We start from the raw sequence: 26,956 nt of genomic DNA, 5'->3' as shown, positions 1-26,956 counted from the left end.
GCAAGCCTCACTGCCTAGTCGCCCCTTCGCTTCTTTGACTTTTCGCCCCCGAAGGCCAGGTCCTCTCGCTCTCTGGTCTCCCGTGTTCTCAGCTCAGCCCTCACACTGCGCACTCCAGGGCGGTCGCCCAACACCTCCACTCCCAATACGCTCATCTCCTTTCCTTTTGTAAGGGCAGCCAGGGAAAACCAGAGAGGTAAAGAACGTGCCCAGGGCATGCGAGACAAGTCCCGCCAAGCCGTCTGCACGAGCGGAAGGGAACCCCGGTTTTCCACAACCAACCCCTCAACTCCACAAATCCCAGCTCGCTTTAAAACCGAATTAATCGGCGGTGCGGCTCTGCATGACGTCATACCAGGGCACTCCAGTCCCACGTGGGTGGCACTGGGTCCCGCCTCGAATTGGTATGCCACGCCTCCTCCCCTTGGTGACCAATCAAAATCTGTCCGTTAGCCCCTCTGCTGCTTTTCCCGCCATCTCTGACCGCCGGCCTTGGCAGGCTCGTCCAATCAGGAGGTCCCGCCGCCCAGAAGCCCTGGCTTTCCCCGCAGAAAAGGGGCGGGGCTCAGCCTCTTGACCCCGCCTCGGTCTCTGCGGCGCGGACCAACCCCAACCGTCGGGGAGAGGGGGCGTGGCCTGAGGCCCCTCCCCCAGCCCGGGGGTCACGGTTTGCAGGGGGAGCAGGCGGCTCCGCTAGTCCAGCCCTAGCTGGTGGTCCGGGCCGGGCGGGTCCTCGCCGAAGTGGCACCATGGAGCGCTCTCCTGTAGAGGGTTCGAGCCCCGGCCCCGGCGCCCGGGAGCCACCCTCGGCGCCCTCCGAGCCCCCGGACCCGGGCTCTGGGGGCCCGGGCGCGGCGGGCGAGGTGCTGGCCGTGCTGACTTCCTTCGGGCGGCGGCTGTTGGTGCTGGTGCCGGTGTACCTGGCCGGGGCGGCGGGACTCAGTGTGGGGTTCGTGCTCTTCGGCCTCGCCCTCTACCTGGGCTGGCGCCGGGTCCGCGACGAGAAGGAACGGAGCCTTCGGGCGGCGAGGCAGCTGCTGGACGACGAGGAGCGGCTCACGGCAAAAACGCTTTACCTGAGCCAACGAGAACTGCCTGCCTGGGTGAGCGACCACCCTGTCCTCGCGGCAGCACCGCCCGCTCCTGCCCCCCCCAGGCGCTGGGGACCCCCACCGTGCGACCCCTCGGGACCGACCACCCGTTCTCCCCAACCTGGCCGCGCGCCCAGGTCGGGTCCTGCGCCCTCTCCCCTTGCGCAGCAGCGGGGGTAGCCAGGGGGGACCCCGTTATCCCTCCTGGCCGAGACGTCTGGAACGGGGCTCGGGGGCTGCTCCTGGGCATCCCGGCCCCGTTGCTGCTCAGGGGGTTTCCTCTCTCGTCTCTCGTCCCAGCCGCCTCCAGACTTTGTGGTTTGTTTTTTTTTTTTTCTATTTAAGGCCATACGGTTTTCCCTTTTCCCGCTCTCCTCCCCGGGCACCAGCCCCGGGGCGTTGCTTAGCTGCGCCCCAGCACCGGCGCGGGCCCTCCGGCCACCGGCTGCGGGGCGCGGGCGGGGTCGCTGCAGCTCCTGCTGCCCGCAGCCCCGCCCCTGCCTGCCCCACCCTTTTCCGGACCGGGACCCTTAGTTCTGAGCACGGTCTCCTGCGGCGGGCCCGACGCCGCCTCTGGGGTTTCCGAAGCGGCACCCGCTACCCGACCCCTCCCTGCCCCTCCCTGCAGAGGTGCCAGTCTAGGGGGAAGACACGATCCCAGGCCCGCTGCGGCCCTCCTCCCGCCCCTCGCCCCAAATACAAGGCACAGGTGTTCTGAGTCACCCGGGGAGAGGAGAGAGGGAGGAAAGAGGAGAAGAAAACACGGCCGGGGCCTAAACCTCTCCTCCGGCGGCTCCCTCAGCAAGGGCTTCCTCCCTCTTCGCCTTCGCCTTGCTACAGAACTCTGGGTCCAATCCGAGGGAGGAAGAGAGGCCGCAGAAAGGAAACAGGACTCCCGCCCTCCGCCCGCCGGGACCTGCCCCTCCAGAAAGAATGCGCCCCTCCCCCTCCCCGGCCCCAGCAGCTGTCACTGAACGCCCCCGAGCCATCCACAAAGCAACTTTGTGTGGCCTGTGCCATGTCAGCTCCCCGCACTAGACCTCCGTGCCCCCTGGTGCTCCCTCTGGGATCCCCCGGGGGAACCCCAGGCAGGGGGTGATGCTCATCCCTGTCTCTGCCTTCCCCACCTCCAGGTCAGCTTCCCGGACGTGGAAAAGGCGGAATGGCTAAATAAGGTGAGGGCCGTCCCGAGTCTTCCCTGCATGAAGGGAGAATGGGGGTTCATGCCTCTTGCTGGGCCACGCACACCTCAGTTCCAGCTCCAGCCTAGTGCCCCGTGCCCTGGGGGCAGAGGCATCTGAGGGGACCCAGCCTCCTCCAGGAGGAAGACCGTCTCCCTTCCCTTCCAGATCACGGCCCAGGTCTGGCCCTTCCTGGGCCAGTACATGGAGAAGCTCCTGGCTGAAACCGTGGCCCCCGCTGTCCGGGGCTCCAACCCCCACCTGCAGACGTTCACGTTCACCCGAGTGGAGCTGGGAGAAAAGGTACGGTGTGGGAGGCGGGCCCGGGGAGGGGACGGCCCCAGGGGGCTGAGGCACTCCTCCCTTGCAGCCACTGCGCGTCATTGGCGTGAAGGTCCACCCCAGCCAGAGAAAGGACCAGATCCTGCTGGACTTGAACGTCAGGTAACCCTGCCCGCCACCCCTCCTGCCGCCCCGCAGCGGGTCCGGGTCACCCCAGACTCCCCTCTCCCTGTTGCCACCTCCCCCCGCCAGCCAGGCACTGACCCCGTCATTCTCTTCCTCCTGCCCCCCAGCTACGTGGGGGATGTGCAGATCGACGTGGAAGTGAAGAAGTATTTCTGCAAAGCAGGGGTCAAGGGCATGCAGGTGGGACGGCCGTGCGGGGCCACATAACCCGAGTCTTTGTCCTAGGTTTCCTGGGAGTTGGGGAGGTGGGGGCGGGAAGAGCCGGGCTGGGGAAGTCTGGGAGGACGGAGGTGTCCTTTCCTGGAGGGGCTCTCAGTCTTCGCTTCTTGTCCCAGCTACACGGCGTCTTGCGGGTCATCCTTGAGCCACTCATGGGGGACGTGCCTATCGTGGGCGCTGTGTCCATGTTCTTCATCCGACGCCCGGTAAGGGGATACGCCGAGGGAAGACGGGGAAGCGGGGACCGAGGATGGGAGAGGGGAATGAGCAGGGGACGGTAGGCAAGCTGAGGGCCTGCTAACTGCTGGATGGACGCGCCTAGGCCCATGGGGTCTGTCCTGACTCCGTCCCTCCCCTTCCAGACCCTAGACATCAACTGGACAGGGATGACCAACCTGCTGGATATCCCGGGACTCAGGTACCAAGGACTTCCCGCATCTGCTAAGTATTCCAGCCCCGATGAGGGCGTGAGGAGCACTCAGCAAGGAAGGACGCCACCTGTGCCCTCGGAAGCCGTGACTGTTGGGGAGATGAGGCCGATGCCCCGGCAGCATTCTGTACTGTGCTGGGGTGGGGGGTGGGGATTCTCCTGCAGAAGGTGTGTGCTTTTTGGTAGGGGATAGAGGGCTGAACACAGCTCAGCTGATGTGAGAGCTGGGGCCGGCAATGAAGAAGCCCCAGGGCGTAGATGAGAAACTGAAGCAAAGAGTAGCAAAAGGGCTTTTTTTTTTTTTTTTAAGATTTATGTTATTTATTTGAAAGTCAATTACAGAGAGAGGGGAAGATATAGAGATCTTCCATCTGCTGGTTTACTCCCCAGATGGCTGCAACAGCCAGGACTGGGCCAGGCCAGAGCCAGGAGCTTCATCCAGGTCTCCCACGTCGGTGCACTTGGGCCCCATTCCGCTGCTTTCCCTTGTGCATTAGCAGGGAGCTGGATCGGAAGTCCGGCAGCCGGGCCTGGAACCCACAGCACTGGCCCTGCAAAAGAGAATTTGGGAAAGGGCTTCCTGAGAACCGAGGTCTCTTGGCCATGGGAAGCCCAGACTCCTTTTCCCCACCCCGATGCAGCTCACTGTCCGACACCATGATCATGGACTCCATCGCTGCCTTCCTCGTGTTGCCCAACCGATTACTGGTGCCGCTCGTGCCTGACCTCCAAGATGTGGCCCAGCTGCGCTCCCCTCTGCCCAGGGTATGGCCTCTCCCCATCTGAGACCCTTCTCGTGGGAACCACGAGCTGGGTTTCTCACCCTCCAATTCCACACCCCAGGGCATAATTCGGATTCACCTGCTGGCTGCTCGAGGGCTGAGTTCCAAGGACAAATACGTGAAGGGCCTGATTGAGGGCAAGTCAGACCCCTATGCACTCGTGCGCGTGGGCACCCAGACGTTCTGCAGTCGTGTCATCGACGAGGACCTCAACCCCCAGTGGAGAGAGACCTATGAGGTGGGAGGGCTGAAGGGGAGCGGGGCTGCGTGCCCCGGGGAGGCCTGGCAGTGGTGGGAAGGAGTGCTGGGCCACAGCCAGAGGCTCCTCCCACTCTGCTCTCCAGGTGATCGTGCACGAGGTCCCTGGGCAGGAGATTGAGGTGGAAGTGTTTGACAAGGACCCCGACAAAGACGACTTCCTGGGCAGGTGAGGCTCTGCCTAGATTAGGATTCTACGGGGACCCGGGGGGTCATCCCTGCCATGCCCCGGGCGTAGGACTGATGCGTCCTGTTCTTCCCCACCCCACACCTCTGCCACGAGCGAGCGCACCGACACGTGGGGAGAAGGGGGTCTGAGCGCTGCCCACCACACGGGGGTGGGGGTGGGGTGAGCCGGGGCTAACACGGAGGGGTGCCCCTTCTCTCTCCTCCCCAGAATGAAGCTGGATGTAGGGAAGGTGCTGCAGGCGGGAGTGCTGGATGAGGTAAGTTGGGAGCTGAGGGGGTGAGGGGTGGGCTCACCCTCGGGCAGCCCAGGAGGGAAGTGTTTGGGTCCTTATCTGATCTCTGCTGCAGCTCACTTTCTTCTACTTCTCTCTTAAGTGGTTTCCTCTACAAGGGGGGCAAGGCCAAGTTCACCTGAGGCTAGAGTGGCTGTCCCTTTTGTCGGATGCAGAAAAGCTGGAGCAGGTGAGCCCGGCGGCAGCAGGAAGCTGGCAGGGGAGAAGCAGCTGGACGTGTAGGGACTGGGGCACCCGGGTCTGACTACCTGGACCGTCTTCCCCCAGGTTCTGCAGTGGAATCGGGGGGTCTCCTCTCGGCCAGAGCCCCCATCAGCTGCCATCCTGGTTGTCTACCTGGACCGTGCCCAGGATCTTCCTGTGAGTTGGGCTGTGTGTGTGTGTGTGTGTGTGTGTGAGAGAGAGAGAGAGAGAGAGCGCGCGTTCAGACAGAGCCTCAGCTGCAGGATTCCCAGCCCTCCCTCGCTGAGGATGCCAGAGGCAGCACGGTGTGACCCAGGGCTGCCAGGAGGGGATCAGAGCCACCGCAGGGCAATGGCTGCAGTGAGCTCTCAGCCTGCTTCTCCCGGACTCCCAAGATAAAGTGCTGAACTCCACCCCACAGCTGAAGAAGGGGAACAAGGAACCCAACCCAATGGTACAGCTGGCGATCCAGGACGTGACCCAGGAGAGTAAGGTAGGGCCCTTGCTGGGGAGGGGGCTGCTTTTGGCACTTGTGCCTGAAAGTGCAGGCTTTTCTGGAGAAAGGGAGGAGGGCGCCCTGGAGTGCCCCGCATCCGACCCCAGGTCCCATGTCCGTCCCCAGACTGTCTACAACACCAACTGCCCCGTGTGGGAGGAAGCCTTCCGGTTCTTCCTGCAAGACCCTCGGAGCCAGGAGCTCGATGTGCAGGTTCCTCTTCTCAATCTATCTCCTTATGGTTCCCACTTGCTCTACTCTCTCCCCTGTCCCCCACCTGTCTCTAGGATCGATTTTTTAATTGGTAATTATCTACTTAAAATGAGTGCTTTTATGGTGTGTAAACGTTGCCTGCTAAGACTCAGCGTTTTAAAGGTCCCAGGCAGCCAGGGCTGGTGTGGCAGCAGCGAGCTGAGCCGCAGTCCGCCATGCCGGCATGCGTGAGAGCACTAGTTGCAGTCCTGACTGCACTGTTTCGGATCCAGCTCCCTGCTAATGTGCCTGGGACGGCAATGGAGGATGGCCCAAGTGCTTGGGCCCCGGCCACCCACATGGGAGACCTGGATGGAACTCTCTAGAATCCTGGTTTCAGCCTGGCTCAGATCCGGCTGTTATGGCCATTTGGGGAGTGAATCAGTGGATGGAAGATTGATCTCTGTCTCAATCTCTCTCTCATTCTGCCTTTCAAATAAATAACTACGGTATAGAAAAAGCATGGGGCACAGTGTCTCTTCATAGAGCTTATGCTGGCCAACTCTGTAGACAGGATGCATGTAGCAAAAGCCGTGGGGGAGGGGTGGGTGTTTGGTGCAGCGGTTAAGGCACTGCTTGGGGAAACCTGCATCCCCTATCGGGGTGCCTGGGTTCAAGTCCTGGCTCTGCTTTGCTTTCCTTTGTTCAAAAATTCTTCTAAGATTTATTTATCTAAAGGTCAGAATGATAGGAGGGAGAGAGAATTTTCCATCTGCTGGTCCACTCCCCAGATGCCCACAACAGCCAGAGGTAGGTTAGGCCAAAGATGGAAGCCAAGAACCCCATTCTCGTCTCCCACACGGGGCACCATCTGCCGCCTTCTCAGGTGCATCCGTGGGCAGCAGGGTACCCAGGACTCTAAGCAGGCACTCGGGTACGGATGCAGGCACCCCGAACAGTAACTAACGTGCTCTCCCCATCTGGCTCTGCTGACAATTTCAGCTGCCTGCCAGTGCAACCCTGGCAAATACAATTAAATAAACAATAATAAAATAAACACCAGGGACAGAATGTTTAGCCTAGCAGTTAAGGATGCTGGGTAAGCTGCTGGCGTCCCTTCTCTGGCTCCTGACTCCAGCTCTCTACTAATGCAGACCCTGGGAGGCAGTGGTGGTGGCTCCTCTAATTGGATTCCTCCCACCTTGGCTTCAGTCCTGACTCCCGGCTTCAGCTCCAGCTGTGGGCCATTGCCGGCATTTGGGGAGAGGACCAGTGGATGGGGTTGCTATCTCTCCCTCTCTGTCATGTAGAGAATAAAAAATTTAAAAATTGTTAAAAATCATCATAGAACAGTTACATCTTGATCAGTGCGAGTCAGGTAACTAGTATAGCACAAGAGGTGCACAGGCTGGAGAAATTGATTTTGTAAAAGAAGCAAGATTTTAATTGGGCCTAGAAGGATAAATAGGACTTTTTTTAAAAAAAAAATTGAGCTATTTTTAAAGGATTTATCTAATTATCTATTTGAAAGGCAGAACACCAGGGAGAAAGATCTTCCATCCACTGGTTCACTCCCCAGATGCCTGCCACAAGGCTGGGCCAGGCTGAAGCCAGGAGCCTGGAACCCCATTTGGGTCTCCCACTTGAGCTATAGGGGCCCAAACCCATAGGGCCACATCCACCAAGCTGGATTAGAGTGGAATGGCTGGGGCTTGAACTGGCACTTGATATACTGATACTGCAAGCAGAAAGCATAACCCAGTGGACCACAATACCAGCCCCAGGAATAAGTAGGCTTTTTTTTTTTTTTTTTAAACATTTATTATTTATTTGGAAGTCAGAGAGGCAGAAAGAGAGTAAGGTCTTCCATCTGCTGGTTCACTCCCCAAATGGCCACAATGGTCAGTCAGAGCTGAGCTGATCCGAAGCCTGGAGCCTGGAGCCTGGAGCTTCTTCTGGGTCTTCCACATGGATGCAGGGCAACAAGGGCTCGGGCCATCTTCCGCTGCTTTCCCAGGTACATTAGCAGGGAGCTGAACTGGAAAGGGAGCAGCCAGGATTCAACCCGGCACCCATATGGCATACTGGCACTGTAGGTGGTGGCTTTACCCACTACACCACAGCACCAGCCCCATAAGCAGGCTTTAAGTAGGAAGAGAGGAGACAGAACCTTTCAAGCATGGGAACAGCATGAGAAAAGGTGGAGGGGACCATGGAGTGGGCAGAGGACTGTCAACAGACAGACCAGAGCGAGTGGAGCACGTGTGTGAGGGGCGGAGCTGGAGCCGGGTTACCATTTCCCCACCATGCCTCTCTTCCCTCCTGTGCCTATAGGTCAAGGATGACTCCAGGGCCCTGACTTTAGGGGCACTGACCCTGCCTCTGGCTCGCCTACTGACTGCCCCTGAACTCACGCTGGACCAGTGGTTCCAGCTCAGTGGCTCTGGCCCAAACTCCAGGATCTACATGAAACTGGTCATGAGGGTATGGAAATGCAGATATGCTGAGGGTGTGGGAAAGGCCCCTGGGTTCCTTGGGATTAACTGGGAGGAGGGGCAGCCCTCCAAGGTGAAGTGAACTAGTGTGTGTAGAAGCACCTAACAGACATGTGACAGTGTTCACTCGTCTGACTGCAGGAAGGAATGTGTGTGAGTCAGGGTGGGTGTGAGGGAACCTTCGAGAGTCTGGCCATGGCAAGGGCCTGGCTTCCCTGTCAGAGCCTCTGCTCTGCTCCCAGCCCCGCCCACCCTGCCTGCTAGTGGCTAGCTGCATTCCTTTGATTCCAAGACCACACTACCCTTCCCAGATCTTATACTTGGATTCGTCACAAATCTGCTTCCCCGCTGGGCCCGGCGCTCCTGGCTCTCAGGATGCAGACAGTGAGAGCCCCCAGACAGGCAGCAGCGTGGACACCCCGGCTCGGCCCTGCCACACTACTCCCGACAGTCACTTTGGGACGGAGGTGAGTCTATCTGGAATGGACCAGGCCTGGTTCATGGTCCTGAGGTCTCTCTCCCTCTGACCACCATCTGGTGCCCCATCTGTCCCTTTCGCAGAATGTGCTTCGGATCCACGTGTTGGAGGCCCAGGACCTGATCCCCAAAGACCGTTTCTTGGGAGGATTGGTGAAGGGCAAGTCCGATCCCTATGTCAAACTAAAGCTGGCAGGCCGAAGCTTCCGGAGCCGTGTCGTTCGGGAGGATCTCAATCCCCGCTGGAATGAAGTTTTTGAGGTCTGAATTCAGTGGCTGGCACTCCTCTCAGGTCGGCCCCATTTTCCCCCAGAGTTTCATGAGTGGTCCAAACACCTGTGGAGTTCCATGAACTGGGGGCCTGGTCACTGGGAGTGAAGGCAAGACGCCCTTTTTCTCCCACTAGGTGATTGTCACATCGATTCCAGGCCAAGAGCTAGACGTTGAGGTCTTTGACAAGGACTTGGACAAGGATGACTTCCTGGGCAGGTGAGAGGACAGGCGGGCCTGTGGAGGCCATGGAGGCCGCTGGCCTTGGGGAGAGAGACGTTTGGCTCTGTTGTAACTGATTTTCCTCTGCAGGTGTAAAGTGAGTCTCACCACGGTCCTCAACACTGGCTTCCTTGATGAGGTGAGCAGCTATTCCTCTGATGTCCACCCAGGCCTCTTGCTCCTAGCTCCCCTGTCCCCACACCCCCGAACCTTCACCTGCCCACTTCCACAGTGGCTGACCCTGGAGGACGTCCCGTCCGGCCGCCTGCACTTGCGCCTGGAGCGTCTGACCCCCCGCCCCACTGCTGCTGAGTTAGAGGAGGTGAGGAAGGAGACTGGAGGGAGGGACCCGAAGTGGGCCAGGGTGAGCTCTTCACTCAGCTCGAGGCACACACCGGGCCCCACTCCCCAGCCCCCCGTGTCCTGCCCAGGTGTTGCAGGTGAACAGCTTGATACAGACTCAGAAGAGCGGCGAGCTGGCAGCAGCCCTGCTGTCCGTGTACCTGGAGCGGGCGGAGGACCTGCCGGTGAGACCTTCCCTAGGCCCACATCTCCCTGGCCCTTCTTCCACCTCCCTCGGGTTTGGGAGCTCCTGCTGGGTTTGGAAAAGTAAACAGCCCCTCTCTTTCTGAGGTGGAGGTGGAGCTGGTGTGGGAAGAATTGTCTGTCCAAGGCCACAAGAGGAGTGGCTGTCCAGTGATGATGGGGCCGTGGCCATTTGTGAAGGGAGATCTGCCTAGCAAGGGCCAAGTTTGATGACTAACACGGTGTTCCTTTCCCAGCTCCGAAAAGGGACGAAGCCTCCTAGCCCTTATGCTACCCTCACTGTGGGAGACGTTTCTCATAAAACCAAGGTAGCAGGGATGCTGCAGGGCCGAGTGGGAAGGCTAGGGGAGGAAGGGGGAGAATACGAACCGCTGACCCTAACCCTTCCCACCAGACTGTGGCCCAGACTGCAGCCCCTGTTTGGGACGAGGCTGCCTCCTTCCTCATCAAGAAACCACATGCCGAGAGCCTGGAGCTGCAGGTACCCCACTTTCCAAGTATGTCATTATCCCTGCCATGGGCAAGGCCCTGAACCAGACACAGGGCATTCGTAGAGAAGCCTGGGCACTCAGCTCTAGGGAGCTCGCACTGTGTTTTGGGAGGAAGGTAACCAGAGATCACTCTCAGAACGACAGATACAGTGAGAGGCACTGTGGCAGCAAAGGAAAGGGTCTAACAGACCTTAGAAACCTGGAAGTAGTAAGAAAGGCATCCTTGGGTGCTCTCTGGACTTTAAAGCCAGTAGGCTCTGACCAAGAAGAGAAGGGCAGAAAAACTCTTCAGGCTAGGAACAGAGTGGACTAGTGTGGTGGTGCAGTGGGTTAAAGCCACTGCTTGTGATACTCACATTCTAAATCAGAGTTCCAATTTGGGTGCTGGTTCCTCCGGTTTTTTTGTTTGTTTGTTTTTAAGATTTTTATTTATTTGAGAGGTAGAGTTACAGACAATGATACAGAGAGAGATGTCTTCCATCTGCTGGCTCACTCCCTACATGGCAACAATGGCCTGAACTGCACCGATATGAAGCCAGGAGCTTCTTTGGGGTCTCCCACGCGGGTGCAGGGGCCCAAGGACTTGGGCCATCTTCTGCTTTCCCAGGGCGTAGCAGAGAGCTGGATCGAAAGTGGAGCAGCCGGGACTAGAACCAGCACCCATATGGGATGCCAGCGCTACAGGCATCCCCTGCTCCACTTCTGATCTAGCTCCCTGCTAATGCACCTGGGAAAGCAGTGGAGGATGGCTCAAGTATTTGGGCCCCTGTACCCACATGGGAGGCATGGAGGGGGCTCCTGGTGTTGGCCTGGCCCAGCCCTGGCTTTTATGGACATTTGGGTAATGAACCAGCGGATGGAAGATCTCTCTCCCTCTCTTTGTAACTCAAATAGATAAATCTAAAATAACTTCAAATGCTACGACTTTTGACACTAGCAGAGACAGAGGAAGTCCTCATCCTTCATAGGCAGGGATCATTAGATGCTAAGCTGGCAAACCAGGGGCCGGTGTTGTGGTACAGCAGGTTAAGCTACCACCTGTGACACCAGCATCAGATATGGGCACTGGTTTGAGTCCCAGCTGCTCCACTTCAGATCCAGCTCCCTGCTAATGTGCATGGCAAGGCAGTGGAAGATGGCCCAAGTGTATGGGAACCTGCTATGCATATGGGAGACTGGAATGGAGTTCCTGGATCCTGGCTTCAGCCTGGTCAGACCTGGCTATAGGGGCCATTTGGGGAATGAACCAGTAGATGGAGAGTTCATTCTCTTTCTCTCTCTACCTCTGCCTTTCAAATAAATAAGTAATCTTTAAAAAAAAGAGGAAGTACCCCTTCAAGAAGGGAAATTGCTCACTAAAACCACACAAGAGTTCAAGCATTTGAACGTTGAACACCAGAATTAAATAATTTTTTCAAAGATTTAAAAAAAAATTATTTGAAAGGTAGAGTTAGAGGATCTCCCTGTATCTCCCTCTCTCTGCATCTGCTCTTCATCTGCAAATGGCTATAATGGCCAGGGCTGGGCAGGGGCGGAGCCAGGAGCTTCATCCGGGTCTCCCAAGTGCGTGCAAGGGCCCAATCACTTGGGCCATCCTCTGCTGCTTTCCCGGGTGCATTACCAAAGAGCTGGACTGGAAGCAGAACAGTTCAGATTCGAACTGGAACCCATATGTGATGCCAGAGTTGCAGGCAGCAGCTTAACCCTTCATGCCACACCGCTGGCCCCCGGATTAAATAATTTATCAATGCCTTTACCTCGTGATCACAATCCTCCTGCCCATAGGTTCGTGGTGAAGGGACTGGCGTGCTGGGCTCATTATCCCTGGCCCTCTCAGAGCTCCTTGGGGCTGACCGGCTCTGCATGGACCGCTGGTTCGGGCTCACCAACGGGCAGGGGCAGGTGCTGCTGAGAGCACAGCTCGGGGTGAGTGCCTGGATGGCAGCAGGGAGACCCGGCCGAATCCACGCAGCCAGGGAGCCTGGAGCACTGCCAGGCTCACTGCTCTGTCACCCCCAGATCCTGGTGTCCCAGCACTCTGGAGTGGAAGCCCACAGCCACAGCTACAGCCACAGCTCCTCGTCTCTGAGCGAGGAACCCGAGCTCTGGGGGGGACCCCCTCTCGTCACCTCCTCAGCTCCAGAGCTGCGGCAGCGCCTGACACATGGAGACAGGTAGAGGCTGGGACAGAAGACGGGTGGGGCTGGAATGCGGGCTCCGTAGCTCTACCTCTTCCCAGACTCATGTGTGTGTCTGTGCAGCCCTGTCGAGGCCCCAGTGGGGCCACTGGGCCAGGTGAAGCTGACGGTGTGGTACCACAACGAGGAGCGCAAGCTGGTCAGCCTGGTGCACAGCTGCCGGTGAGGCCCCGCCCTCCCCTCTGCTGTTCCGTCCCTTCCTTGCATGGCCTTCTCACCCCCACCCTCCTGGTGCAGAGCCCTACGGCAGAATGGCCGGGACCTGCCTGACCCCTATGTGTCACTGTCGCTACTGCCGGACAAAAACCGTGGCACCAAGAGGAAGACATCCCAGAAGAAGAGGACCCTGAACCCAGAATTCAGTGAGCGGTGAGGCAGCCGTGTCCCTGTGGGGTGGGGGAGGGCTTGCAAGGCCCTGGGCCCCTGATGCCTAGGCCTTTCCTAGGTTTGAGTGGGAACTGCCCCTGGACGAGGCCCTCAGGCGGAAGCTGGATGTCTCTGTGAAGTCAAATTCCTCCTTCATGTCAAGAGAGCGTGAGCTGCTGGGGAAGGTATGAGGGCAGAGGTGGGCAGGGCAGGCCTTGGTAAGAGTCCAAAGCTACAGTCCTCGTGAAGGAGGAACTCCCCTCAACCCCCAGCCCATGCCAGTGATCTCCTAAAGGTGACCCCAACACCTTGGCAACGGTTTGAACCCAGCATTGGATGGTGTTAGGCTGATATCTCCAAGACCATGTCCTAACTTGCCCCACCTCCCTCTAACACAGGTACAGCTGGATCTAGCTGACATGGACCTTTCCCAGGGTGCGGCCCAGTGGTAAGTGTCTGGGGGAGGGGTGTGGCCCGTGAGGCAGAAGGAAGCTCACTCACAGGAAGGGAAGACAAAACAGTTAACTGTCTGACATGAAGCAGAGGAAGCCCTGGGTGGCATTTCATTTGTAAGAGGACCCAAGAGTCATCCTTATTTTCAAGTTTTGTTTGTCAGGGGCTAGTGCTGCGGCATAGCGGGCTAAGCCTCTGCCTGTGGTGCAGGCATCCCATATGGGTGCCAGTTCAAGTCCCAGTTGCTCTTCTGATACAGCTCTCTGCTATGGCCTGGGAAAGCAGCAGAAAATGGTCCAAGTCCTTGGACCCCTGCACCCGCGTGGGAGACCTGGAAGAAGCTCCTGGCTTTGGATCAGCCCAATTCCAGCCATTGAGACCATATGGGGAGTGAACCAGCAGATGGAAGACCTCTCTGCCTCTAACTCTGCCTTTGAAGTAAATAACTCCATCTTTAAAAAAAAAAAAAAAAAAAGGTAGAGAATCAGACACAGAGAGCCCCTATCTACTACTATTCATTGGTTCACCCTCCAAATGCCTGCAACAACTAAGGCTGGGACCAAGCTAAAACCAGTAGCCCACAAGAGAGGCAGGGACCCAAGTACTTCAGCAGTCTGCTACCTCCCAGGGTGTACTTTAGCAAGACGCTGGAATCAAGAGTGGAGTCAAGTCTTTTTTTTTTTTTTTTGACAGGCAGAGTTAGACAGTGACAGAGAGAGAGAAAGGTCTTCCTTCCGTTGGTTCACACACCCCCCCCCACCACCACCAAATGGCTGCTATGGCTGGCACACTGCGCTAGTCCGAATCCAGGACCCAGGCACTTCCTCCTGGTCTCCCATGCGGGTGCAGGGCCCAAGCACTTGGGCCATCCTCCACTGCCTTCCCGGGCCACAGCAGAGAGCTGGACTGGAAGAGGAGCAACCGGGACAGAATCCGGTGCCCCAACTGGGACTACAACCAGGGTTGCCAGTGCCACAGGTGGAGGATTAGCCAAGTGAGCCACGGCGCCGGCCAGAGTCAAGTCTTAAACCCAGGCACTTCAATATGGGATGTGGGCATCCCAAGCAGTGTCTTGACTCTCAGCAATGTTTGCCTTAGGAGTTATCTTTCTACTTGAGCCCTCTCTCCTTGTCTCCACAGGTATGACCTGACAGATGACAAGGACAAGGGCAGCTCCTAGGGACCCCCAAGGAGGAGTATGATTTGCTCTGTCTTCTCGCCTTGCCTCTCCTTGTATCACCGCCTCAATGTGATGAGCCTAACGTTAGGGGCCCAAGGGCTGAGCCTGTGCCCTGTGGCCCTTTGCCTCCTGGGCCCATAAAAGGGCCTTTGCCTGACCAAAGAGAAGGACCATGTTACCCTTTAGTGCACGGCCTTTATCCTTCTGGGCTTGGGTCAGGGGTCTGAGCCGGGATTCCTGCTCTGCCTGCACTGTTCCCCCTTCTCCCAACTCCTCAGGGCCTCTGTACCTGTGCCTGGCCACTGGCAGCACTAGCAGTGGTGTTAGCTTATGCCAAATACAGCTTTTTGGAACGTTTTTCTTTAGCTGGATGGTCACCTTCCTCCCTACCACGAGCAGGCAGGGAGAATAAAGGTGTGAACTCAAGCCATGAGCCCCTCGGACTACTGTCCAGCAACCTGGGCCCCACTGTCCAGTTCTGTTCCCTGTTTCCTCAAACCTGGCCTGAAAAGGATGGCTGGGGCATCCCCTGATTGACGCTGGGGACACCACAAGTCTGCTCAAGCCTCCCAGTAGGGAGTAGTCTTGGAGCCCCAGGTGCTGCTGTTGGGTGGGGGAGTCTCGAAGAACTCGGACAGCAGGGCTGTTTCTTGTCCAAGTGCCTGGGCTGTAAGCGCACTGACCAGAACGGAGTCTGATGTTCTTAGTTTTGCACCAATTCTGCCAATCCACTGTATCCTATATATTAAAAACATGATACTCAAACCAGCTGTGGCCCTTTTTCCTCAAGGACAGGGAATCTAACCTACCAGTCAGTTGTTTATTCCATCTGTCCAAAGCCTGGGCCTCTTCCATAGCTTTCCCAGGCACGCCAATCACGTCTGTTTTGTTAGTGGTCCAAGCCGACTGACATTGCAGGCACCGGGAATGTTGGTGCTCAGGTAGCTGCTGTTGGGTTTCAGAAGAAAGTGCTGTTGGTCACAGTGGCGAGGCTGTCACTTTCCACCCTGTCTGTGACCACGATCGCCTTGGGTACTTTCCAAGGAAAGGACTTCTCAACCCGGTACACCTGGAGGTCGGGGCCTCTTGTGCCATGAGGTGTGCTTGGCCATGTCCAAAAGGGCTTCAGGCCCATGGGCGGGGGCTGACAGGAAATGTTTTACCTCAGCTCCCTACAGGAGCTGTGTGCCATCTGTCCTCACTGCCAAACGAAAGGAGAATGAGATCAATTGATTTCACTACCAAAAACATGCATGCTGCAAGAGGAATCAGGGGCTTTCCTAATTGCCTCAGAGAATTTTTCATCTTTCCCAGAATAATATAATAAATCTTGGGATGCTGCTCACTGGCAGGAGATGGAAGACTCAGGGGACGGGACTAAGAGCTACAAGTTGTCAACAATCACTTTAGATAATAGTTTTGCTTTAAAAAAAATTTTTTTTTTTTTTGACAGGCAGAGTGGACAGTGAGAGACAGAGACAGAGAGAAAGGTCTTCCTTTTGCCGTTGGTTCACCCTCCAATGGCCGCCGCACCGCGCTGATCCGATGGCAGGAGCCAGGTGTTTATCCTGGTCTCCCATGGGGTGCAGGGCCCAAGGGCTTGGGCCATCCTCCACTGCACTCCCTGGCCACAGCAGAGAGCTGGCCTGGAAGAGGGGCAACCGGGACAGGATCGGTGCCCCAACCGGGACTAGAACCCGGTGTGCCGGCGCCGCTAGGCGGAGGATTAGCCTATTGAGCCGCGGCGCCGGCCTGCTTTAAAAATTTTTAAAGGGGCCAGCGCTGTGGTGTGGTGGGTAAAGCTGCCACCTGCAGTGCCGGTATCCCATATGGGCATCGGTTCAAATCCCGGCTGCTCCACTTCAGACCCAGCTCTCTGCTGTGACCTGGGAATGCAGTAGAAGATGGCCTACGTCCTTGGGCCCCTGCTCCTGCGTGAGACCCAGAAGCAGCTCCTGGTTCCTGGTTTCGGGTCAGCACAGCTCTGGCTGCTGAGGTTGAGGAGTGAACCAGCAGACAGGAGACCTCTTTTTTTTTTTTTTTTAAAGGGATTTTTTTTTTTTAAAGATGTATTTTATTTGAAAGTCAACAGTTACGCAGAGAGAGAGAGAGGCCCCATATACACAAGTCTTTTTAAAAATAATTTTTTAAAAATATTGTTTATGTATTTTAAAAAGTTACAGAGAAAAGGCAGGAAGGGGGGGGGGGGACCGGCGCTGTGGTGCAGCGGGTTAACGCCCTGGCCTGAAGCACCAGCATCCCAAATGGGCACCGGTTCGGACCCGGCTGCTCCACTTCTGATCCAGCTCTCTGCTATGGCCTGGGAAAGCAGTGGAGGATGGCCCAAGTCCTTGGGCCCCTGCATCCATGTGAGAGACCTGGAACAAGCTCCTGGCTTTGGATCAGCGCAGCTCTGGCTGTTGTGGCCAACTGGGGAGTGAACCATCGGATGGAAACCCTCTCTGCCTCTCCTCTCTCTGTGTAACTCTGACTTTCAAATAAATGAATAAATCTTAAAAATATTTGCGTATGTATTTGAAAGGCAAGGTCACTGAAACAGGGAGAGACAAGACACAGATCTTCAACTATTGGTTCAATCCTCAAATGTCTACAACATCCAGGCTGGCCCAGGCCAAAGCCAGGAGCCTGGAAATCAATCTGGGTCTCCCATGTGCGTGGAGGGAAGCCAAGTCCTTGGGCCCCTTCCTGCAGCATAACAGGTAAATTAGCAGAAAGCTGGGTCCGGGGCTGGTGCTGTGGTGCAGCAGATTAAGCCACCGCCTGTGATGCTGGCATCTCATATAGGCACCCGTTTGGAACCTAGCTCACTCGCTCTCTTCCAATCCAGGTCCCTGCTGATGTGCCTGGGAAAGTAGACAAAAAAAAATGGCCCAAGTGCTTGGGTCCCTGCACCCACATGGGAGACCTAAAGAAGCAGGACTTGATTCCAAAAGCTCTGGGCTCCTGGCTTTGACCTGGCGCAGCCCCAACTGTTGCAGCTATTTGGGAGCTAACCAGCAGATAGAAGATCTCCCACTGTCTCCTCTGTAGCTCTTTTGCATAAAAATAAATCTTAATCTTAAAAAGGTTAGGCAGGACTTGATTCCAGGCGCTGCCATACAGGATGTGAGTGTCCCAAGTGGCACTTTAACCCACTGTGCCACAATGTCTGCTCCTAAATTTTATTTACTCCTTTTATTTGAAAGGCAAAGAGTGAAAAAGATCTCTTATCCACACAGCTCTTCCACGCACTGGTTCACTCCTCAAATGTCTACGACACCCCAGGCTGGCCCAGGCCAAAGCCAGGAGCCAGAAACTCAAATCCAGGGCCTCCTGTGTGGGTATCAGACTCAACCACTTAGGCCTGTCAGGGTTCACATTATCAAGAAGCTGAAAGTAAGACCAGGACTCAAACCCAGGCACTCTGGTAAGGAATGCAGGCATCCCAGATGGTGCCTTAACCAAACCACTTACCCCTCAAAATTCACTTCAGCAAAAACAATTAAGCCCACATCCACCAAGCTGCTGTTTGTTGTTAAGATTTACTTATTTCAAAGGCAGAGTTACAGAGAGTAGGGGAGGCAGAGAGGTTTTTCTATCCACTAGTTCACCCTCTAAATGGCGGCAACAGCCAGGGCTGGGCCAGGCCAGAGCCAGGAGCTAGGAGCTTCCTCTAGGTCTCCCATGTGAGTACAGAAGCCCAAGCACTAGGGTCTCTCCCACTGCTTTCCCAGGCACATCAGCAGGGAGCTGGATCAGAAGAGCAGCAGCTGGGACACGAATCGGTGTCAATATGGGATGCTGGCCGGCGCCCTGGCTTAACAGGCTAATCCTCCGCCTTGCGGCGCCGGCACACCGGGTTCTAGTCCCGGTTGGGGCGCCGGATTCTATCCTGGTTGCCCCTCTTCCAGGCCAGCTCTCTGCTATGGCCCGGGAAGGCAGTGGAGGATGGCCCAAGTGCTTGGGCCCTGCACCTGCATGGGAGACCAGGAGAAGCACCTGGCTCCTGGCTTCAGATCAGCACGATGTGCCGGCCGCAGCGGCCATTGGAGGGTGAACCAACGGCAAAAAGGAAGACCTTTCTCTCTGTCTCACTATCCACTCTGCCTGTCAAAAAAAAAAATAAAAAGGGATGCTGATGTCGCAAGTGGCAGCTTTACCTACTGTGCCACAGTGCCAGCCCCAGCTGCTATTTTTAGTGATCCCTTTCTACATATTGTGTTTCTTCTGCCATCTCAACTTCCTTCCCACGAACTTAAGAGGATTCCAAGCTTCGGCCATTAGAAAGTCTCAGATGCTGCTGCTCCTCACCCCTCCACAATCTTAGGGGGTCGAATTTGTGGTGCAGTGGGTTGAGTCACTGCTTGGCATACCCAGATTCCACATGGGAATACCAGTTCGAGTCCCAGCTACTCCTCCTCCAATCCCAATTCCTGCTAATACATCCTTGGAGGCAGCAGATGACTGTCCACTGTCACCTGTCATTCACTAAGCACCTGGTCATTCCTCAACAGTTACCAAAGGGTCTGGCACCCTGAGTCCTGCTATCACTAGTTCCTGGTATCTGCAGGGTTCACTGACGAAGGTTATCCTGTAACCTGCAGCCAGTGCTGCTGGCTCCCTCCCTCATCGTCCTTTCCACTCCTTCCCATTCAGACTGATCCCAATCTACCTGCAGGGTGAGAGGTACACTCTGGGTGGTCTAGGTGAATCAGAGTGACAGCAACCTCCTTGCTACAGGGGTGCGTGATAACCCATGCTTACGCCAATCAAGACATTGTATTTCCTGACCACAGCAATTTGTTCAAGGGCAGATGGACATTTTCCTTGTTCTTTTTAAAGATTTTATTTATTTATTTATTTGGAAGGAACAGCAGGAGACAGAGGGAGGGAGAGACACAAAGAGAAAGGCAGCCTATCTGCTGGTTCACTCCCCAGATGGCCACAATGGTCAATGCTGGTCCAGGCTGAAGCCAGGAGCCTGGAGCTTCATGTGGGTTTCCCACATATGAGGAAGGGGCCTAATTACTTAGCCCCTCTTCTGCTGCCTTCCCAGGTGCATTAGCAGGGAGCTGTATTGTAAGCAGAGCAGTTGGTACTCAAACTGGTACTCCAATATGGGATGTCAACGTCACAGGCGGCAGCTTAACCTGCTTTCCGTAACACCAGCCCCAGATGGACATTTTTCTAAGTTGCTCAGGGTGAAGTCCAGGAGTTGATTCCAATGGTCAAGAGAAGCTGACAAATGCAGCAGAGTGACAAGAGAATTAGAGAAGGGGTCCCGTCATTACACTGTGAACTTCCAGATCAAAATAAACCAACAGTCTGCCCTACCTCCGGACCTTTCCATGACATAAGCCAATAAATCCCCTTTATTGTTTGGCCAGTTTAAGTCAGATTTTTGCTACTTTCAGTTGAAATAGTCTTAAGAATATTCTCCTTAAGACCAGTGCTGTGGCATAGTAGGTTAAACCTCCAACTGCAGTGCTGGCGTCCTATATGGGTACAGGTTTGAGTCCTGGCTGCTCCACTTCTGAGTCAGTTCCCTGCTAATGGCCTGGAAAAGCAGCAGAAGATGGCTCAAGTGCTTGGTCCCCTGCACCCACGTAGGAGACCTGGAGGAAGCTCCTGGCTCCTGGCTTTGGATTGGCCCAGCTCCAGCCATTGCGCCATCTGAGGAGTGAACCAGCAGATGGAAGACCTCTCTTTTTGCCTCTCAAATAAATAAATAAATCTTTCAAAAAAATTATCTTCAAATCCAATAACCTCTGGATCCCTAAACTTTCAACCCTCCATTCCCAGGGCCACTTATCCTAGTTCTGTCTTCTTTAAAAAAAGATAAATAAATAAATAAGACAAAACAAAAAACACGACTTTTTAAAATTTAGTTTTTAAAAATATTTCAAAGCGGGGGGTGGGGAGAGAGAGAGAGGGAACCATGTACTGGTTCATTCTAAACAGCTGCAACAGCCAGGGCTGGGCTATATCAAAGCCAGGAACCAGAAAATCCATCTGGGTCTCCCTTGTGGGTGGCAGAAACCCAAGTATCACCTGCTACCTCCAGGAAGCTGGACCAGAAGTAGAGGCGCTTACACTCAGTCCCAGGCACTTCAATATGAGATGTGGGTGTCCCCAGAAGCAGCTTAACCTTTGCCACAATGCAAGTTCCTGTTCCTGTCTTCTGTATCACCTAAAATCTAATCTCAAGTGCACTCTTCTCCAACCACAATTCTGAGATCTCCAACAAGCTCATTTCTTCAACTTCATTGAGACTCCAGCCCTTATTGACAATGAATCCTGTCAATCTAATAGCCCACTCCCATATATTCCTCCATCTGGCCTGGGCTATAAATCCTCTTTCATCCAGAATCCCAACTCTCTTGATCTCACGTTCATTCATCCACAAAGCTGAACTGTTCCAGCTGCCCCTTCCGTCTGGTTCAAGTACTGCTAGAAGGAAACTGCTGCCTTGGGGACTGACACTAACTCAGGATCTCCCACTGCAACCACCCTCCATGCTGCTCAGCCAAGTTCATGTGCAGAGCGCAGCAGGCACTCAGTCAACACTTGTCGGTAAGCCATCACCCATCCTTCACAGCACCTATTTCAATTTTTCACTCTTTCTCAAGTTACCTCCCATGAGTTCCTATCTCAGTAAACTGAATCACCTCACTTACCACCAGGGTAAAAATCAGAATTCAATACATGGGAACTTTCTCAATTCTTGAATCTCCAACCTACCTATGGAGTTACTACTATCTATGTCCGTGACTGTCCTTTCATCCAAACATCCATTCATGCTATAATTATTTGCGGGTCTAATATCTATGTACAAGCCCATACTTCTGCTTGGTTCTGGAAGTACAGTGTGTGTGTGTGTGTGTGCGCGCGCGTGTATCAGGGTGGGGGGTGGTGGTATATAAAAGGCCAAGAGAACAGTCTGAGCTGTGAGGACAGCTGTGAAGATCTAAGCTAGCAGGCATGGCTGGTAGAGATGTGGCTGGTACAGGCAAGATTTGTTTGAAACTTTTTCTGGGCCACTGTTAAGGATTTATTTTTATCTTATATTTAAAGATTTATTAACTTGAGGGGGCCAGTGCTGTGGCATAGCAGGTGAAGCCACTGCCTGCAGTGCCGCCCATATGGGCGCCAGTTCAAGTCCCAGTTGTTCCACTTCTGATTCAGCTCTCTGCTATGGCCTAGGAAAGCAGTGGAAGATGGCCCAGGTCCTTGGGCCCCTGTACCCACAAGGGAGACCTGGAAGAAGCTCCTGGCTCCAGATCGGCTCAGCTACGGCCGATGTGGCTATCTGGAGAGTGAACCAGCAAACGAAGTCCTCTCTCTCTGTCTCTGCCTCTCTGTAACTCTTTCAAATAAATAAATAAATAAATAAATCTTTTTTTTTTTAAAAAAGGATTAATTTGAAAGGCAGAGTTACATAGAAAGAGATCGATCTTTTATCTGCTGGTTCATCCCCCAGATGGCGGCAACAGCTGGGACTGGGCCATGCCTGGATTTAGGGGCTTCATCTGGGTGGCAAGGACTCAAGTACTTGAATCATCTTCTGCTGCTTTTCCCAGGCCATTAGCAGGGAGCTGGATTGGAAGTGGAGCAAGTGGGAACTGAACCCAAGCTAGTATGGGATGTTGGCATTGCAGGTGGCTGCTTAACCTGCTACAGAACAGGCCTCCACTCTAAGGAGTCTTGAGCAAAACATGAAAGGTGGGCCGCGGCTGACTCAAGCCTTCCATACTGGTGTGTCAGCTTGAGTGCTGGCTGCTCTGCTTTTGGCCCAGTTTCCTGTTAATGTCCCAAGGACAGAAATAAAAGATAGCCCAAGAGCTTGAGCCTCTACCGCCCATGTGGAAGATCCATATGGAATTTGAGCTCCTGGCTTCAGCCTGGCCATCCTGGCTGTTGTGGCAATTTGGGGAGTGAACCAGAGGATGGAAGATTAATTCTCTCTCTGTGTTTCTCCCTCTCTTTGAGCCTCTGCCTTTCAAATAAATAAATACATCTTTTTAAAAATGTGGAAGGATTTTAAGCAGGAAGATGACATGATCATATGCACAGTTTGAAAAGATTGCTCCACTTATTACAGCCATTGTTACCTGTGTGGCAGTTTATTTTCTGTACTTTCCAGTAGGCTAAAAATATTTCAGAAAGATTCCCAGGATCTAACACAGACCTCAAGTCAGAATCTTTGGGGACAGTCTGGCAGTCTATCTGTTTATGAAGCTCCCAGGAGACTGTGGAGAACAGCCAAGTCTGTGAACCAGTTTTAGAACATTGCAAAATCAAAACTAGCATTACTTACTATAAAGCTTATTTTTGTTTATATCTTACAAATAATACAAGTGCTTAAAAATGATGAAGGGTGGGGCTAGGCGTTTGGTATCAGGGTTAAGACACCTCTTGGAATGTCTGTGTCACATTTCAGAGGACCTAGGTCTGAGTCTCAGCTCCACTCCCAATTCTAGCTCCCCAGGCCTGGGAAGAAGACCCTGGGGATTTGGAGAGTGACCAGTGGATGGGAGATCTCTGTATGTCTCTCCCTCTCTCTCTGCTTTTCAAACAAATTAAAATAAATATCTTTTTAAAAAGCAACTTGGGGAGCTGCTGCTGTGGTATAGTGGGTAAAGCCGCTGCCTGCAGTGCCGGCATCCCTTATGGGTGCCAATTCAAGTTCTGGCTGTTCCACTTCCGATCCAGCTCTCTGCTATGGCCTGGGAAAGCAGTACAGAATGTCCCAAGTGCTTGGGCCCCAGCACCCGCATGGGAGACTAGGAAGAAGCACCTGGCTTCTGGCTTCGAATCGGCACAGCTCCGGCCGTTGTGGCCATCTGGGGAGTGAACCAACGGAAGGAAGACCTTTCTCTCTGTCTCTCCCTCTCACTGTCTGTTACTCCCCTTCTCAAATAAATAATAGAATCTTTTTTAAAAAAAAGAGAGAAAAAAAAAAAAGAGCTATAGTGCTGTGTGATACCAATAATTGTTCTATTGGTTTTTTGTTTTTGTTTGGTTTTTTTTGACAGGCAGAGTGGACAGTGAGAGAGACAGACAGAGAGAAAGGTCTTCCTTTTGCCGTTGGTTCACCCTCCAATGGCCGCCGCGGTAGGTGCGCTGCGGCCGGCGCACCGCACTGTTCCGATGGCAGGAGCCAGGGGCTTATCCTGGTCTCCCATGGGGTACAGGGCCATCCTCCACTGCACTCCCTGGCCACAGCAGAGAGCTGGCCTGGAAGAGGGGCAACTGGGACAGGATCGGTGCCCCAACCGGGACTAGAACCCGGTGTGCCGGCGCCGCAAGGCGGAGGATTAGCCTAGTGAGCCGCGGCGCCGGCTCTATTGGGTTTTTAACCTATTCTTTTTTCCTTGGAGATATACTCTTCCTAATTATTTAGAATAAACATGCAATTTCCAACATACAAATCACATCCAAGGGGGGAAGAGAAGTGAGACTGGCATGTATTACAGGTACTCCATACACATAATGTGAATGAAGACTGTGTTTAGGGGCCAGTGTTGTGGTTGTGGCACAGGAGGTTAAGCTGCTGCCTGCAGTGCTGGCATCCCACATGGGCACAGGTTCCAGTTCTGGCTGCTCCACTTCCAATCTAGCTCCCTGCTAATGCAAATGGGAAAGCAGCAGAAGAGGGCCCAAGTGCCTGGGCCCCTGCTGTCCATGTGGGAAACCCAAAAGCAGCTCTTGGCTCTTGGCCATTGCGGCCATTTGGAGAGTGAACTAGCAGAGATGGAAGATCCCTAATGCTGCCTTTCAAATAATTTTTTTTGAAGACTATGTTTAGTCCAGTTTGTGTTATAATAAATAAATAAATCTGGTACAGCAGGTAAACTCACATCCTATATTGTAGTGCCAGTTCAAATCCCAGCCTCTCCATTTTCAATCCAGCTTCCTGCTAATGCACCAGGGAGGGCAGTGGATGATAGCTCGAATGCTAGGGTCCCTGCCACCCATGTGGAAAACCAGAATGGAGTTCCTGGTTCTTGGCTTCGGCCTGGTCCAGTCCTGGTTGCTGCAGACACTTGGAGAGCGAAACGGCAGATGTCTCTGAATTTCCTTCTCTCTATTGTTCTGCCTTTCAAATAAATAACTAAAATCCTTAGTTTTAATTTTTTAAATGTTCATTTATTTGTAAGGCAGAGTTACAGAGAGAAAGGGAGAGACAGAGAAATCTTCCATTGGTTGGTTCACTCCCCAAATGGCTGTACTGACCAGGCTGAAGCCTGGGGCTGGGAGCTCTATCTGGGTCTTGAACTGGTGCCCATATGGGATGCTGGCGCTTCAGGCAGCAGCTTTACCTGCTATGCCACAGCGCCAGCACCTGTTCTTTTGATCCAGCTCTCTGCTGATGTGCCTGGGAAAGCAGTGGAAGATGGCCCAAGCCCTTGGGCCCTTGCACCCACATGGGAGACCCAGAAGCTCCTGGCTCCTGGCTTTGGATCAGCGCAGCTCCGGCTGATGTGGCCATCTGGGGAGTGAACCAGCGGATGGAAGACCTTTCTCTTTTTTTCTCTCCTTCTCTGTCTGTGTAAATATGACTTTCAAGTAAAATAAATAAATCTTTAAAAACAAAACAAAACAAGAAAACAGAACAGCAGGGACTTGAACCAGTACCTATAAAGGATGGCAGTGCCACAGGCAGCAGTCCAAGCCTCTATGCCAGAGAGTTTTTAAGCCCGAAAAAGAAAAAAAAATTTTTTTTAAATCTTTGAGAGAGAATGCCACCTGCTAGTTCACTCCCCAAATGTCAGTAACAGGGCTAAGCTGGGGTCAGATCCAGAAGTGAAGAACTCAATCCAGGTTTCTCACCTGAGTGGCAAAGACTCAATTACTTGAGGCATCACTGGCCTCAGGAGCCAGAGCTGGGACTCAAACCCAGGCACTCCAATGTGGGCCACAGGTGCCTTAACCATTAGGCTGAATGTCTGCTCCCAGCTGTGTTATTTATGATCGAAAGGCAGACACAGCACAGACAATGAAGGCCAGTCTTTCAGTGTGTGTTTGCCAAGGGTCTTCTATCTTTTCTCCTTGCAGCATTTCCCTATAAAACAGACTGAAAATGCTACAAAGTCAGCAGATGCCGTAACCACTCACATTTGGCAAAGTGCTAAGAGTGGGCCATAGATTGGGGAAAGGGGGAGAAAAAAATGAATCAAACACTTATAAGAAATATAGTCCTTCTTGCTCTCAAAGCCTTCCTGGGTGTAAAGTGGGGGAAACACCAGGATGGGCATTTGGTCTAGTGGTTCTAGAGCCTATGTCCCATATTCATTACCTGGGCTCAATACCTGGCCTCTGATCCATGGCTTCCTGATAGTACAAGCCCCAGGAGGCAGTCACCATGGCTCAGTTCACTGGGTTCCTGTCACTCACGTGAGGCCTGCTTGAGTTAACAGCTGCTGGCTTCAGCCTTGACCCAGCCCTGGCTGTTGAGAGCATTTGGGACATGAAACAGCTCTGTCTCTCTCAAATTAAAAAAAAAAAAAAAAAAAAAATTGTTTTCATGGGGAAAACACCATCTACGTCATGTACTGGGAAGACTAAAGCACATTCATGTAACGCTTGTTTTTGTAAAAACTTCGGCTGCCAGACACTGTCTTTTTACAAATGTTAACACAGCTAATGCTCCCGGTGGGGCACACTCTTCTGTCTTTGATGGGAGAACCCAGGACCACAGCCGGCGGAAACGGGAGTCGAACCCGAGCACGCTGGGCGCTCTCTCAGGCTCCCGGCCCTTTCACCAGGCCCTCACCTGCGCGGCCTCCGGAACGGGCAAGCGTCGTCACCGTCGCTGATTCTGCGGTACAAACCCTTTCTTCTCTTCCGAGCAGCTTTCCCCACCCACAACCACCACTCCCACGGCCCACAGAGTTCACTCGCGCCTCGCCCCGCTGACGCTCGGCTCCCTGCACACCTGTGCGTGGCCCCGGCCGCCGGCACCACGCCAGCCCCAGGGGATTATTTTTGCGATGCCGCGAGCATTTTCGGATCCATGGAGACCTCGAGTTGGAAATCTGAGGCAGGTGACCAGGCTTAACTGTACACTTTTTAACATTTATTTCAGCGACCAGCTCATCATAAAACAACAACAGAACAACTTGACAAGTTAACGGCCCTAAGCGACGCAGTAACGCGTCGGCCTCCGTTCTCTTTCCACCCAGCTGCGCGGCGCCCCGACAGAGGCCGCAAAGTGCTTCCGGCTCCGCGCCCTCCGCGTCGCCGGCGGCAGCCCCACCTTCCCCCGCCTCCGAGTCCTCTCGCCGGCAGACGTGTTAACAGGGGAACTCACCAGGCCTCTGTACGGAGGTTTCGGGTGAGGGGTGGGGACTGTAAATTGCTCCCTTTCAGTTCCGGGACAGAAACCGCGCTCCAAAGTGCTTGAGTCACTAACCGCCGCGGTGACTCGCAGAGCCGGAAGCCCCGCCCACAGCCGGCGGCGCGTCGTTTCCCGT

The 26,956-nt window shown here is 54.3% G+C and overlaps 1 protein-coding gene and 1 long non-coding RNA gene across 3 annotated transcripts; one reads left to right on the top strand and one right to left on the bottom strand.

Annotated features, from left to right (window-relative positions):
• Positions 1 to 665: 665 nt before the first annotated feature.
• ESYT1 (extended synaptotagmin 1) lies at positions 666 to 15,261 on the top strand. Its single transcript, XM_062203477.1, has 31 exons — positions 666 to 1,103; positions 2,225 to 2,266; positions 2,441 to 2,575; positions 2,643 to 2,716; positions 2,848 to 2,920; positions 3,076 to 3,165; positions 3,322 to 3,377; positions 4,031 to 4,154; positions 4,233 to 4,409; positions 4,516 to 4,598; positions 4,827 to 4,875; positions 4,994 to 5,080; positions 5,179 to 5,271; positions 5,516 to 5,587; positions 5,717 to 5,803; positions 8,117 to 8,266; positions 8,589 to 8,744; positions 8,839 to 9,015; positions 9,161 to 9,243; positions 9,337 to 9,385; positions 9,479 to 9,568; positions 9,678 to 9,773; positions 10,029 to 10,100; positions 10,187 to 10,273; positions 12,069 to 12,209; positions 12,303 to 12,457; positions 12,545 to 12,643; positions 12,719 to 12,850; positions 12,927 to 13,032; positions 13,246 to 13,295; positions 14,441 to 15,261. The coding sequence occupies exons 1-31, from the start codon at positions 750 to 752 to the stop codon at positions 14,478 to 14,480; spliced, it is 3,279 nt and encodes a 1,092-aa protein (XP_062059461.1). The 5' UTR covers positions 666 to 749; the 3' UTR covers positions 14,481 to 15,261.
• On the bottom strand, positions 3,715 to 26,949 carry LOC133768707 (uncharacterized). Of its 2 annotated transcripts, none has more exons than XR_009867055.1 (3): positions 26,794 to 26,949; positions 15,290 to 15,681; positions 3,715 to 3,940 (listed from the first exon to the last, which is right to left on the bottom strand). It is a non-coding gene; the product is annotated as an uncharacterized LOC133768707 (long non-coding RNA). The 2 variants fall into 2 exon arrangements; XR_009867054.1 differs by lacking the exon at positions 3,715 to 3,940 and adding an exon at positions 7,617 to 7,820.
• Positions 26,950 to 26,956: the final 7 nt, after the last annotated feature.

This window comes from Lepus europaeus, chromosome 10 (assembly GCF_033115175.1).
Source record: "Lepus europaeus isolate LE1 chromosome 10, mLepTim1.pri, whole genome shotgun sequence".
Classification (NCBI taxonomy): Eukaryota; Metazoa; Chordata; class Mammalia; order Lagomorpha; family Leporidae; genus Lepus; species Lepus europaeus.
The sequence above is the reverse complement of the archived record's forward strand: the minus strand, read 5'-3'. Positions and strand labels throughout refer to the sequence as shown.

Excerpts from the sequence above, each read along its gene's own strand:
- ESYT1 (XM_062203477.1), top strand. The coding sequence starts at position 750 with ATGGAGCGCTCTCCTGTAGAGGGTTCGAGCCCCGGCCCCGGCGCCCGG. Across the intron at positions 3,378-4,030 it reads CTGGATATCCCGGGACTCAG|CTCACTGTCCGACACCATGA; the intron begins GTACCAAGGACT and ends ACCCCGATGCAG. Across the intron at positions 12,458-12,544 it reads CGCCTGACACATGGAGACAG|CCCTGTCGAGGCCCCAGTGG; the intron begins GTAGAGGCTGGG and ends GTGTCTGTGCAG.